The sequence below is a fragment of the Leucopleurus acutus genome (genome assembly GCF_964270905.1).
Source record: "Leucopleurus acutus genome assembly, chromosome: 16".
In the NCBI taxonomy this organism is placed as follows: domain Eukaryota; kingdom Metazoa; phylum Chordata; class Mammalia; order Artiodactyla; family Delphinidae; genus Leucopleurus; species Leucopleurus acutus.
Window position 1 is genome coordinate 17225937 of NC_139158.1, and position 15141 is coordinate 17241077.

The 15141-nt window shown below is 48.1% G+C and overlaps 1 protein-coding gene across 1 annotated transcript in view; it reads right to left on the reverse strand.

Annotated features, from left to right (window-relative positions):
• Positions 1-15141, reverse strand: part of KATNIP (katanin interacting protein) — a 198349-nt gene that overhangs the window by 82143 nt on the left and 101065 nt on the right. The window contains exon 8 of the mRNA XM_082856530.1: positions 12886-13017. Within this exon, the coding sequence (XP_082712656.1) occupies positions 12886-13017 (132 nt within the window). The remainder of the gene's footprint in view (positions 1-12885; positions 13018-15141) is intronic.

A 15141-nucleotide genomic window follows, 5' to 3' on the forward strand; every position in this document is an offset into this window, starting at 1 on the left:
GTTTGCAAGCGAAGAGCAGGGGCAGCTTGGAGCCCAGAGATGTGATTTTGGCATCAGGGTGGAGCTGTCGAGTTGGCCTGTACACACACACGAGTGTGGAGTTTGAGAGGGTGGTCTGGGCTGGAGATGTGAATTCAACCTAGGCAACTTGGTTGCATCATTTAACAATAGTATCAAAGACTGACATTAATGCTGGCCTATAACTAACTAACTGGGAATTGACAGCTATGACTTCTCTGGGGAGATATAGATATAGATATAGATAGCCTGGTACAAAGGCTTGTTAAAAACCAGCAACCTGGGCTTACCTGGTAGCACAGTGGTTGAGAGTCTGCCTGCCAATGCCGGGGACACGGGTTCGAGCCCTGGTCTGGGAAGATCCCACATGCCACGGAGCAACTAAGCCCGTGCACCACAACTACCGAGCCTGCGCTCTACTGCCCATGAGCCACAACTACTGAGCCCATGTGCCACAACTACTGAGCCCACGCGCCTAGAGCCCATGTTCCGCAACATGAGAAGCCACCGCAATGAGAAGCCCGCACACCACAACGAAGAGCAGCCCCCGCTCGCCACAACTAGAGAAAGCCTGTGTGCAGCAATGAAGACCCAACGCAGCCAATAAATAAATAAAAATTGAAAACAAGCAAACAAAAAAAACCCAGCAACCTTCCATCCTCATGATCTCAGTAAACAGGCACCCGCTGATTATTAGAGATTTAGTTGGAGCCCTTTATCCTCCTGCTATGTTATAATTTGCATCTGAATGAGGCTTCAAGTAGCAACACCAAGAATGGCTTTGGCAGGAGAGGGAGTATAGCCAGGTACTGGGTTGATGGAAAAGCTAAGCTAAAATGAGGGGACACCAATTTCTTCCAGGCATCCAGGAGAGGGGCTTTGGATGTGAATGCCCAGGGACCGGGCAGGCACTCTGAGTGAGTGAGACTGAACTCGGGGTGGGTGTAGGGGAGATGGGAGGCAGCTGAGCCACTGCCCAGCTCCAGCCAATGCCTGCCAGACAGAGCTGTGCTTCTAGTGTTGCCAGGTTTTTCTCCAAGAAAAGTTAGAATCTGATGTTTATGTGAAATCCCCCTGAATTTATTTGTTCATAAAGTATTGCAGTTTTTAGGAAACGTGAAAGCCAACAGAACCCAAGGGCTGGTCTAATACAGGCCACGGCAAGTCCCAGCTGCTCCTCCAGGAAAGTCAAGGGCACCCAAAGGAAGCCCTGCATGCCTTCGGATGGCTGGCTGGCCTGGGTGATAACGGCAGTGGGTCGTTCTCTGACTTTGATGGACTCTTGCTGTGGCTCCAGTACTGCTCCTGGGGACATAGAGTAAGGCACTGCTGGCAATGTGACCTGGGGATTCTGTTCTCCCCAGTCAAGGCTGCTTTAACTCTGTTTTCCTTTCTTATCAGCTACTGGACCTGCTCTGCAACTCGAGGGATGAGAAGGTGAGAGCTGGGAGGAGCTGATGGAGGTGGGGATTCTCATTGCTATGGAAACACTGTGGGTCCAAGGGGTGCGGTGAGGCCACTGGGATCTTCCTCACGCAGGTCCCTGACGCAGCTGGGAGGACAGGAAAAGAGAGTGAAAGAAAAGAAGTGGCCTTGAGTCCGTCTGGAGCTGGAATTGAGGAATCCTGAAGCACCAACACACCCTCATCCCAGGGGGAGCTGAAGCAGAACTGGGTTCCCTGCAAGGCACAGGCATTAATGACACAGGCTCTCAACTGTCACTACACTGTGGGCTAAGATGCTGCTCTGGGTGCCGGGGTACAGACGTGGGTGGGAAAGGCATGTCCCTGTCCTCACAGACCTCACAGTCGCGGGGCACAAACAGACACGGGTCAGGCACACAGGACACGCCAGCAGCAGGTGATGAGTGCTGGGGAAAACATCAAGTGGGAAAAAAGCTAGAGATGACAGGAGGGGGAAGGACACTATTTCAGGCACTCGGTCAGGGAGGGTGACATCTGAGCAGAGACCTGAAGGCGGCGAGCCTTGTGAATACCCATGTGGGGAGGCTGTTCCAGGCCAAGGGAGCAGCAGGTGTCAAGGCCCTGTGGTGGGTGGAGCTTGGCACAGGGAGGAATGGCAGGGGGGCTGGCCTCGGGGAGCAAAGGGAAGCCTGGGGGGCAGCGGGGGTGGACAGGTCTCCTGGGACCCTGAGGCCACGTAAGCCCCAGAGGCCTCCTGCTACTCCAGGAGGCCCCGCCCACCCTGTTTGCTGCTACGCCCTGGCTCCGGCATTAGGATCCTTGTCAAATGAATGGATGGAAAATGATTTCAATTCCGAACCTTGTCAATCTCGGTATTTGTGAATATCATTAATACATATCATTTCCTCCTCCATCTGCAGTAAAGCAGAGCTGAGAAATTTAAGGCCCCTTCAGATCCTACAGAAGATCCTATAAATAAGGGCCAAGGATCTTGTGTACAGCTAAACAAACGCGCCAGCACTCTGACACTGGGGGTGCGAACCCCAGCGTCAGTGCGAGGCTCGGGCAACATCAGGATAAGCAGAACCTGAGGTTCGTAAGCTCCTGCTGCATTTCCTGCCTAGAGCACTTATAAAGTCAGTCGAAGGAGAGCCCCTGCGTGGTAACCCTTGCCAGTTTATTGCCACTGTGTGGGCAAGAGCCCCGTCCGCTTGTGCCTCAGTGGTCTGGGGCTATGGTGGAGCATCGCGCCCAACATAACTATCTGTTCTTGGCCGCCACAACCCTACGATCACCTCTTCTTGGAAAAGGATAATCAGGAAGGCATTTTCTTGCAGCGGGGTTCAGCTTTGTCTGCACAAACCCTTCTGCCCTGAGCGCCTTTCATCTGGGAGGGAATGCTCCTGCAACAACACGATCGTTGGGTCCTGCCTGTGCCCTTTGAGTCAGAAGATGCTTTTAAAAATTAAATCAGGCTTTCTCTGAGTGAAGGTCAAGGCCACAGCTCCACCACCAGAGCTCTCCCCACCCACGGCTTCCCAGAAACGCGTGTCCACAGTGCCCGTGTCCTCCTGAATCACATCCCCGCTGCCCGGCTGTGTAGACTGTGCGTTTCCTCATTGCACACGAGGTCACTGCCTTTTGATTCCATTGGAAGTTCTCCTTGCTCGCTTGGGTGAGCCGTTTCCGCACTGGCCTGAGCACCACGTGAGGGTGGATTTATTCTCATCACAGATCTGGAGAACGGTGGATTTATTCACACAATAAATCGTTGCCACCAGCAAAAGCCAAATGGCACATTTTAATTTATCCCAAGCTGCTCTTTTCTGGTTGAAAACCACTCCTCTACTGTTAACTTCACTTTCTCTTTGCTTCACTAGAACTTGGCTTTCATCTCTCTTGCAGGGAAACAAAAGAGTGTATCAATTCAGGAGATTTACCATGAATGCAGCACATGTCACAAAGAAGACGTGAGGACATGGGGGCTGTCCGGTCAGCTCACCAGCCAGGTGGCTTCTTCCCACTCGCCAGCTATGACTCGAAAAGCTCAAAGTCAGAGTCTCAGCAAAATGACCCCTTCCCACATGCAAGGGACCTTTGACATCACCTGGGAATCCACTGAAAAGGCAAACATTACATCTGAGAATCACAAGGGTCTAACGTAGAGCTCGTAGGCCGGCAGCCCAAAGGCTGAAGCCAGCCCGCAGATTGCGTTGTGTGACTTTTTTTAAAAACTGGAAACAGATGCTAAGTTAAAAAAAAAAAAAAAAGAATAGGAAATCCACCTGAAAATCGGGATTCCTGGCATCTCTTGAAAAGTCCTATGATCTGACGTGGCAATCGTGAGCTGGGGGGCAGCTCCTGCTGCAGGCGTGGCATCAGTGATGGTCACGTGCCTGTAAGCCCGGAAACTGTGCACGGTTTGTGCCGTGAAAGGTCCAGGGAAACAGCTGGCTTAGCCCTGTTTTGTCCTGAGCTGCACATACTCCCTCTAAAATCCACCCAGGAGGGGGAAGGGGGCTGCCCGCTGGGACAATAGCTTACGTCTGAGTATTCCAGAGCCTCTGTGCATTTTAAGTTGGCTCAGCCTCAGCAGGCTACACGCTTCCCACAGCGTAGGAGACCGCGACAAATGGCCACAAATGCCTCCCACCTGCATCCCACCTGCAATGTGCCATATCGCCCTGTGACGCTGCAGCATCTCCCATCAAAAGGTGGGTGGAATCTGTTTCTCTAGCTGGGCATGGCCTGGTGACTTCCTTTGGCCAACAGGTCCTTAGCAGTCACGACCAAGCGGAGCCTAACTTAAGAAAGGACTTACATGCTGGGGTGTGTCCTCTCGGGCTGCCTGGAGACCACAAGGCGCTGGGTAATGAGACCACGTGGAGCAGAGACGAGGTGTCCCAGCTGAGGTCCTTGGGCCAGCGGGACTGCCAGACGCTGTGAGGGTGGCCGTGCGAGACCAGCCAGCCAGGCACCCACTATGGAACCGGCCAGCCCCCCTGCAGCAATAATAAAAGCATTGTTGCTTGCAGCCACTGCAGTGTGGAGGGGATTGTTAGGCGGCAAGAGATAGCTGATACACCTGGCTTGTCCAGACCTGTGCTCTTCTCATCTCTGAGGCTTATTTGGGGGCCTCTCCACAGGCAGATGCTGTCTGTAGCCCTTAATACTCATTCTTCTGCTGCTGTCTCTTCGTGAGCCCAGGAATGCACGTGATTTTTAATGATTTTTCAAGGAAGGCAGTCAGCCCCCATCTTCCCATCCCTGACTAAATGACTTTACTCTTTCCTCGCTTATTACAGTCCTTTGCTCTGCACCCGGCCCCTGAAGAATTTGTAGCAAAGTGTCCTGTGTGGTTAATTTTTGTAAGAAATGAGCAGCAGTTGCTTTCATCCTCCCAGCAGCAGTGACCTTCACGGCATCCATGTTTCCCTTCAGGGAACCACCTCTTCTCCATCTTCTCAGTCTACGTGCTTTGGACGGATCTGGATCTGCCCCCACTCCTGGCCCTTCCTGGGCCCTTGAGAGAACAGGTGCCTCTCCCTGACTACAGAGACTGGAGATCGGTTCAGGGTAGAGCCGGTTCTTGGACTCTGCTGGAACTATTTGGAGAGGAGCAGTCCCTTTCCCCGGGGGTTGCTAAATCAGTAAATGCGAGCCTGGAGCCACCAGGGACCATCTCCGGACCACGCCTGAGACTACGGATGTGGTTCTCAAAGTGTGGTCCCTGGAGCAGTAATATCAGTATCACCTAGGATCTTGTTAGGAATTAAAATACTTAGGCTCCACCCTAGATGCACTGAATTAAAAATTGGGCAAGGTCCAACAATCTGGTTTTAATTTGCTTGGCCAATAATTCTGATGCATGTTCAAGTTTGAGACCCACTGGACTCAAAAAGTAGAGCTAAGTGATGAAGAAACAGTTCCTGGTGATAGCATCATCTGAGTACCTGGATCCCACCATACCTGAGGGCAGATCTATAGTCCTGGACTTTTCAGGTCTCTGAGTGATACATTTTCCTTTGTTGCTTCAGCCAGTTTGCATTTCTGACACTTGCTGTTAATAATGAACACTGACATATGTTATGAGACTCTGGACTTTGGCAGAATGGTCTTCCTGCTGCAGGTTTTCTTGACAGAAATGCTAACTGCGCTAACTGCAGGGCTGTTAGGGTCTTCTAATTCACTCACGTTGAGGGCTGTTACTTTATTTCTGTGGTTGGCAGCTTGTCCGGGTAAAGTGGTTCCGATATATAACTTCCCTAGAGCACTCTGACGACTTGGACAGTAAACTTTCTGCAGTAAAGACTGATCTTCTTTCACCTTCAACAAGACAACAGGTCTCTGGAAGTTTCCTGGAAGGCTTATTGATAGAGACCAAAGTAACCCAGGGCATGAGGCCCTTTCATTAGAACAAGGGACAGTTATAGTGATAGAGAGGAATTAAGCTCTCGTGGAGTTGCACCATATGTACATTTAATTGACATAAATTCAATTTGATGACCTTGGCCAAAGATAAAGGAGCAAGGAGAGAAATAACTCTTTTAAGAGAGCAGGCAATAGGTTACACTTATGGTAATGGCAGGCTATCTAATCCAGACCAACCTGTCCCTGGAGCACAACTAGAAAACCTGGACCAGATAGTAGTATAAAAATCTGTTTACAAAAAGAAATCTGTTTGAAGGCATGGAGAGTGAGCAGGGCTGTGAAGGGTTACAGGCAGGAGAACAGAAACCTAGAGAGGTGACCCCAGCACCTGGGAAGTGTTTCCCCTCAAGGTGCTGCTGATGCTAAGAGCTGTTGCAAGGCTGAGAAACTGAAGAGAGCTGGTGACAGACTCAGGGCTACAGTCCGAGAGTCAGGGTGACCTAGAAAGAGCCAGGCGTGAAGGGCACAGAAAGGTTAACAATGTAGGCAAATCTAAATTACTATTGACCATTTTAATAATAATAATGATGTCTGGTGAGGTTTAATATCTAGAGAGAATTAAAATGCATGACAATAATAGCATTTAATTTTGGATGGGAGTAAATGGAGTTACACAGTTGTAAGGTCTCCACTGAATGAGAAGCAGTAAACTTGCTAATTTAAAGTAGACTCTAATAAGTCAAGAATACATGCTGCGATCTCTGGTAATGACTAAAGAATAGTAAAAGAATGTATAACTAACAAGCTAATAGAGAAGAAAAAAGAGGGATAATGTAAAGTAATCAGTTCAGAATAGGGCAAGAAAGGAGAGAAAAAGGAACATAAAACAGGCAGAACAAATAAAAAGCAAACAATAAAATGGCAGATTTAAACTTAAATATATCTGCAATTACATTAAACGTAAATGGACTAAATGTGCCCATTAAAACACATCGATTGTTAGAGGATAAAAATAAAAACCAATTACATGGGGTTTACAAGAGACAAACCCCAATGTAAGGATGCAGAATGTTTGAAATGAAAGGATGAAAAAGGATATGCTACATAAACACTAACCAAAAGAAAGCTGGTCAACTTTAAGACAAAAGCATTATTAGAGTGAAAAAGAGACAACACATGGTGATAAAAGGTTCAGGTCACCAGGAAGATATAAAAAGGCTGATTTTGTATGCCCCCCAGAAAGACGTCCCCCCCACAAACAGAAAGTAAAGCATCTAAGCAGTCCAGATTTTGCCTGGACAAGTGACAGCTGGTTTGAGTCTTCTGTCCTTTCAGCAAGTCTCAGGGTCCTGTGCCTCTGGAGGAAGGAATATCTCAGTGACCTCAGCATAATGCCAGTGCTTAGAGTCACATTTTCCCTACAACCAGACCCTAAACAAGGCCAACTGCTTCATCTGGGGCTTGAGCAAGAAGCTGTGATTGTCCCCACCCTGGAGGAGCAATGACTCTCTTGGGCTTCAGGAGAGGTGACGTGGCTGTATGGGGTTTTCTAGAAGGAGCCACATACGCTGCACTTGATCATCAGTCTGAGGGATTTTCAAGGGTAGCTTTAACCACCTGCACTTTTTTTTGACCTTTAGAACCTCATCCCCGTGGGACATGTGGCTCCAATGTCATCCCATTTCAGTATGAGGGTGGTAACAATGCCATGGTTTTCAACTTTCCTTTTTTTCAAATTTGGCCTATGTAGGAGCCATGTATACTTAACAGATAAAGGCTGACCTCCAAACCTGTTCAAAATGAGGACTCCGCCACCTCAAACAGTGTCCTCTTTGAGGGAGTCAATGGGACAAACTGAGAACCAAGTGCCAGGGACAGCTGGTAATCTGATTTTTACCAGATGGACCCAGTGACATGTGCTGCTTATGTGAATGCATTGCTTCCTTGCCATGGTGGTCAGGAAACTCAAAGTCATGAGTGTGACCCCCTGAGGCATTCATCTGTTCACCCCTCGGCGTCAACTTATTGTTCCTACTCTTGTTTTCCCTTTACCTTCATTTCCTTACATATTTGTTAAAGTCTTCTTGCACTACAAAATTTGTTAGAACATGTCAGAACTTCTTGGAGAAAGGCAGATTATAAGTAATTAATGAAGCTCGACTTCTCAAAAAACTGTACATGAAGGTGTGTGTTACAGTTGACTTGTTGAAGTCTTAACCTCCTAGTACCTGTGAATGTGACCTTATTTGGAAATAGGGTCTTTGCTGATGATCGAGTTAAGATGAGGTCATTAGGGTGGGTCTCAATCCAATATGACTGGTACCCTTATAAAAAGGGGAAACTTGGACCCAGTGTATACAGGAAAGCACCAGGTGAAGGTTGGAGTTATGTTGCCACAAGGCAAGGAAATACCAGAAGCTAGGAGAGAAGCCTGGTGCAGATTCACCCCTAGTGCCTTCAGAAGGAACATGGCCCTGCTGACACCTTGATCTTGGACTTCCCAGACTCCAGAAATGTGACACAATAACTTTCTATTGTTTAAGCCAATCAGACTGTGGTACGTTGTTACAGCAGCCCTGGGAAATGAATACAGTATTTGAAATGATTTTAGCTGATACATGGTTTAACTTTAAAAATGTTAACTATATATTTATATTAATGAACATTAGAAAAAACAGAACAAGTGACTCCAACCCGTGGATTTTAGGCACGTCATTGCTTAGAACTAGACTGATGTGGGTATGTCGCAAGCAAATAGCAGTTTAGTTGACACACGAGGGGCCATGCAGTGGAGTGATTTAGAACAGATACTCTGCAGCCAGGTTTTAAACACTGGCTTTACACTTACTGGCTGTGTGACCTTGGACAGATTCCTCAACCTCTCTGTGCCTTGGTTTCCTCTGTATAATAGTGTTGATAATAGCAGTACCTACTGCACGGGGTTGTTTGGGTGATTAAATGCAAGATTAACACGTGTGGTACAAAACACAGCCTGGCAGCTGGTTCAGTGCTTTGTAAGTGCTGGGTCTTCATTTTATTACCCAGAAACGTAAATATTTAGTGATCATGGCCAGCACATGAAGGAGGGAGATCCCAGTGAGCCCAGTAGGACGGCTGGTAAGGGTGCTTGACTGCCACTGTGCTGCTCCCACTCTACCAGGGGCTCTGGAAGTTTCCTGCACAGTGGCACTCTACCCTTGGTTTCATTTCTTTTAACAACTTGTCTTTTTTTTTTTTTTTTTTTTTTTTTTTTGCGGTACGCGGGCCTCTCACTGTTGTGGCCTCTCCCATTGCGGAGCACAGGCTCTGGACACGCAGGCTCAGGGGCCATGGCTCATGGGCCCAGCCGCTCGGCGGCATGTGGGATCTTCCCGGACCGGGGCACAAACCCGCGTCCCCTGCATCGGCAGGCAGACTCTCAACCACTGCACCACCAGGGAAGCCCTTAACAACTCGTCTTGGAGGAATTTTCTAAAAAGCCATTTTTAAATTTTTCACATAGAGTGAACACCAGCAGTACAGACTGGAGTCCTGTCAACTCGAGCAGTGGTCAGTGGAGCCAGTCCAGGTGTAGAAGAAACAATGGCTCAGGGCTTGCCCTCCACACTCTCCACCAGTTGACCCTGAGCAAGCACTTGCTCTGAGCCAGGTGCTCCTCTAAGCAATCTATCCATCCAGTCCTTTAATCCTTATACTGACCCTCAGAGGAGAGTCTTACTCTTATCCCTGTTTGGCAGATGGGAGAGTGAGGCCCAGAGAGGTTAAGTAACCTGCCCAAGGTCACAGAGCTGGTAGGTGGACGGGAAGGATTTGTACCAGGTGGTCAGGCTGCAGAGTCTGCCAGGCCTATTTTCTGCTAGGGTTTCTGGGCTGGTGGGCTGTCAGCCCAGAGCTGCTGGTGGGCTGTCTCAGCACCCTAAGAGCCTTTCTGAGAATGTAGGGCATAAAGGAGAGGCTGTGGCAAGAGGTGGGGAGAGGCAGACTGCTGACATACTTTAATTACTGGGGTCTGGCTGTGCCCAAAGATCACACCACCTTTGAAAGTTCATTTACATGGGTTGATGTAGATGCTTTTCCTTCAATCCACTCTTTTTATCACTTGCTATCTAAAAATGCTTTGCCTTGTATTAGTACGGTCTTTTCCCCCCATTAGTTTGCGGCTTGATAAGGGTTAATCAGGGAATGCTTGAGTGCCACGTTAGCCAGACCTCCACCTGCAGCTCTGCCTCAGGGCTCCACCGGCACCCGGAGCCTTCTGAGCCAGGGCACTGGAGGGTCAACACCACCAGGCGCAGCCCACAACCCAGGACCGAAGGGAGGGTCCCTCATCCACCCCAGGGTGGGAGCAGGCTTCTGCTCAGCACCGTCCCCTGAGCTCCCCAGCCAGGTGGAGCTCCACTTGCCCAGGGAACTTGCTTGGTGATGAAGCCAGTTTGGGCTCCTCCCCTTTCCTGTCCCCTTCCAGGGACCACCTCCCAACTAGATTACTTGTTCTGGAAACCTTATCTCAGAGTCTGGTTCCGGGAATCCAAACAAGACAATATTTACATAGCAGGGAACAAACGCTCAGTCAGTGGAAGGATTGTTATCACTTCCTCCGCCTCCTTCCATCTGCCCTGAGCTGCTGGGAAAAGAGCTTCAAGCCTCAGGCCTCATGCACGGAGTGCACTGGTCCAGATCTGGGAACCGTGACTGTTTGAGTAGGGGTTGCTTCCTGCCACCAAGTCCCTTGGCCCGTCCCTGCAGGAGACAGTCCCTCCGGCTCCTCAGTAAACGTGGATGGAATGTCTTGGCCACAGAGGTCACTTGTCTAACAAGGCTGGCTGCCTGGGGCTGGATTGTGCCCTAGGCACCCCACAGTTGCAAATTCTTAGGACACCAGGATGCCTTGAGCTCTCTGAGCTTCTTTGGATCACAGAAATCAGAAGCAAGTTGCCCTCACAGAGTCACTCCAGCCACTAGTTTGGATCCACAGCCTCAGACTGAGATGTTTCATCTGCAGCCTCCAGTGTGTGCAGTCTGCTGGTTAAGGACACAGCAGTGGAGTCACTCCACCAGGGTTTGAGGCCTACATCTGCTGATTTCCAGCTGTGTGAATCACCTGCTCTGTGCCTCAGTTCCTCATCTGAGAAATGGACACAGTCGGAGAACCCACCTCAAAGCCTGGTGATAAGGATTATAATTTACCTACACATATAAATTCCATATATAATTTACTTATACAGTAAGTCCCCTACATACGAATGAGTTCTGTTCCGAGAGTGGGTTCGTAAGTCCAATTTATTCATAAGTCCAACAGAGTTTGCCTAGATACCCAACTAACACAGTCAGCTATATAGTGCTGTACCGTAATAGGTTTATAATACTTTTCACACAAATAATACATAAAAAACAAACACAAAAAATAAAGAAAACATTTTTAGGGGACTTCCCTGGCAGTCCAGTGGTTAAGACTCTGTGCTCCCAATGCAGGGGTTGTGGGTTCGATCGCTGGTTGGGGAATTAAGATCCCACATGCCATGCACGGTGTGGCCAAAAAAACAAACAAACAAACAAAAACAACAACCAAACATTTTAAATCTTACAGTACAGTACCTTGAAAAGTACAGTAGTGCAGTACAACAGCTGGCACACAGGGGCTGGCATCGAGTGAACAGGCAAGAACAGTTACTGACTGGAGGAGGGAGAGGAGGTGGGAGATGGTAGAGCTGAAGGATTGTCAGCAATAAGAGATGGAGGGCAAGCTGCAATTTCACTGAAGCCTGACGTTGATGGAATGCATGTTCACATCTTTGAAAGTTTGCAACTTGAAGGTTCGTATGTAGGTGACTTACTGCATATAGGTGAGTAAATTTCATATAGAATTTATATATATATATATATATATATATATAAAAGTAAACTATATAATGTATATAAGTAAATGATAAGTAAACACATAGTAAATTGTGATAAATAAAAGCTTACAATGGTGGCTGGCTCATGGTAAGTACTCAATCAATGGACCCCCTCATTTCATTAGAAGGGCGGCACACGGACCTTTCACCATAAACTTCTTTGTACCTTTAGAATGTAGTATCATCTGCATGTATTGTTACCCATATAAAGTAAGCAAATTCATTTAAAAGTAAAAACAAAAATAAAACAAATTTTCAATTATAACCACATCTTGGTTTTAGACCCAGAAAGTAACTGTGACAGTTAATTTTAGGTGTCCACTTGACTAGGCCATGGGGAGCCCAGCTATTTGGTCAAACATTATTCTGGATGTTTCTGAGAGGGTGTTTGGGGGTGAGATTAACATTTTAATTGACAGAAGAAAACAGACTGCCCTCCATAGTGTGGGTGGGCCTCATCCAATCGGTGGAAGGCCTGAATAAAACAAAAACGCTGATCCTCCCACGAACTAGAGAGACTCCTCCAGCAGACTGCCTCCAGATTTCATCTGCAACACTGGCCCTTCCTGCCTGATGGCCTTCGAACCAGAACACTGACTTTTCCTGGGTCTCCAGCCTGCTGACCCATCGTATAGATTGGACTTGGCAGCCTCCTTTATTGCATGAGCCAGTTCCTTACAACAAATTGCTCTCCGGGGGAGGGCAGGACTGGGAGTATGGGGTTAGCAGATGAACACCATTACATACAGAATGGATGGACAACAAGGTCCTACTGTATAGCACAGGGAACTATATTCAATATCCTGGGGTAAACCATAATGGAAAAGAATATATAAAAGAATGTATATATGTGTATAACTGAGTCATTTTGCTGTGCAGCAGAAATTAACACAACATTGTAAATCAACTATACTTCAATTAAAAAAATAAATTTCTCCACCTCTCTCTCTCTCTCTCTCTCTCTCTATATATATATATATATATATATATATGTATGTATATATATATATGCATACGTATACACACACATCCTATTGGTTCTGTCTCTCTGGAGACGTTGACCAATAATACATTTGCTAAAGGTCAGCTCAGGCCTCGGGGAGGAGGTCCATCACGGCACCCCACTGACCCAAAGCCCAGTCCCAACTGCTCGGGGGTGCACACAGAACTCTTACTTGAGCTTGCCCTCTCCTGGTCTGGGAACACGGTCAGGGGCTGGGGGCTCAGGTTTGGCTCGGGTTTGCTGGGAATGAAGACCTCAGCGTTGTCCTTCCGCTTAGCAGACAAATTCCTTTCCTTTTTATTACCTGTAAAAACACAATAGTTTATATGTCAAACACTGAGTGCAGGCAGAGTTGGGAAATTCTGCTCCAGCATCTGTTTATTTGTGCATTCACTTATTCATTCAACAAATATTGATGGAATCCCTGCTCTGTGCCAGGCACCATGCTAGTTTCGGATTTGCTGCAGACAACAAAACAAGTTTGCTGAGAGCCGTTATGTGCCAAGTACCACATTTTGGTAAATAAGTGAATTCTTCTAGGACACACACAGGTTTTCAAGTTTTAACATTTCTGAATAGGGACAAGTCTTATAAACAATGGGGTACTGGGTTTAATTGGCAGCAAGATACATAAAATAATGATGTAACCAAGGATATGCAAGAGCAGGAAAAGTATAGTAGGACATGTTTGCTGCCCTCGAGGCACATTCTCGCCAAGGAAAAGGATGGTTGAATGGATAAGAGAGCAGGGCTGGCACAGAAGAAGGGATCCAGTACCAGGGTCACAGAGGAGCATGCAGCCTGGAGGACGGGACTGGCAGGTATGCAGCCGACACTGAAGAGAACACTTACAGATGACCAGGGTGTCTCCAGGGCACAGAACAGGGGGGCATTCAGACACAGGGAACAGTGTGTGTGAAGGCTTGAGAGCTGACATGCGTGTGGCAGGTGAGTGGCTAGGGTCTGGGCTGGCGAGAGGAGCCAGACAGTGAAGGGCCCACGGGCCATGATTTATAGTCAGTGTTTCCCAAAGTGGGGTGCCTGGACCACTGGTGAAACAGGTGATGACTGGGACTTCCCTGATGGCTCAGTGGATAAGAATCCACCTGCCAAAGCAGGGCACATGGGTTTGATCCCTGGTCCAGGAAGATCCCACATGCCGCGAAACAACTAAGCCCGTGCGCCACAAGTACTGAGCCTGCGCTCTAGAGCCCGCAAGCCACAACTACTGAGCACATGTGCCACAACTACTGAAGGCTGTGTGCCTAGAGCCCGTGCTTTGTAACAAGAGAAGCCACCACAGTGAGAAGCCCGTGAACTGCAACGAAGAGTAGCTCCCGCTCGCCGCAACTAGAGAAAGCCGGCGCGCCGCAATGAAGACCCAACGCTGCCAAAAATAAAAAACATTTAAAAAAAGAAAGCAATTATCTATCTTAATGTGTATGGGAAAAAAATAAGCAACCAGTGTATCAAACCTTGATTTCATGTATATTATTGTGTGGAACAATCCTAGAATTACGGAAGAAAAGAAAGGAGTGAGGAAGGAAGGGGTGAGGGGGTGGAGAGAAAAGGAAAGAAGGAAAGAAGAAAGGTGACTGGTTTAAATAACAGCTAAAAAATAGTATGAGTGGTCTGTGAATTTGGCAAAAAAAAAAAATTGTGAAGAAGGTTTGCAAATGGCACAAGTCAGGGTAAAGTGGCTCCAGGCAGGAAAGCAGCTCAGGAGGCAGCGGGGCAGGCGGCTAAATGGAATAAAGAGAAAAAGCAGGGAGAAGAGTTAGGTCCCTGGACTTGGGAACCTCCAGCCTGGGAAGGCAGAAAACCTGGGAAGTGTCTGCTCAAATTCAAAGGAAATCCTGGGGCCTGTGGTGGCCCAAAGGGGGGAAGCCCCAGAATCAAGGGCGCTATGGGATTCTTGGGAGGTCAGGGTAGATGTTGGGGATGAGTGTGGGGTCTGTCCGACTTGCACTAACCTCTCTGCTATCCCCGCTTGACTTTGCAAAGGACACGTGTTTCTCTACACTTTCTCAGGTGGCTGCTCCCTGGTTGGCCTGATATCCAGGGCCCAAGGGCAGACCTGTGTGTGAGCGAGAAGCCACCATGTCCAATGGGACAAGACAAAGAATGGAGAGGGGCCAATGCCCAAACGGAGATGGGCTGTCTAAGTGCTGAAAATATGCTGATGATGGTAAGAACGACAGCCAGCATGTATTCAGTTCAGCCTCCTGAGTGCCCAGGCACCGGGACGGGTCCTTGGCACACACTGTCTCATGTGTTTCCCCAGCCATCCTAGTGGGTGGAGGGTAGGTAGAATAATGGACCTCAAAAATGGCCACATCCTAATTTCCGGAAGCTGGGACTGTGTTAGGCTACAAGGCAAAGGGGAACTGACTGTGCTCATCAGCTGATCTTAAACTAGGGACGTTAT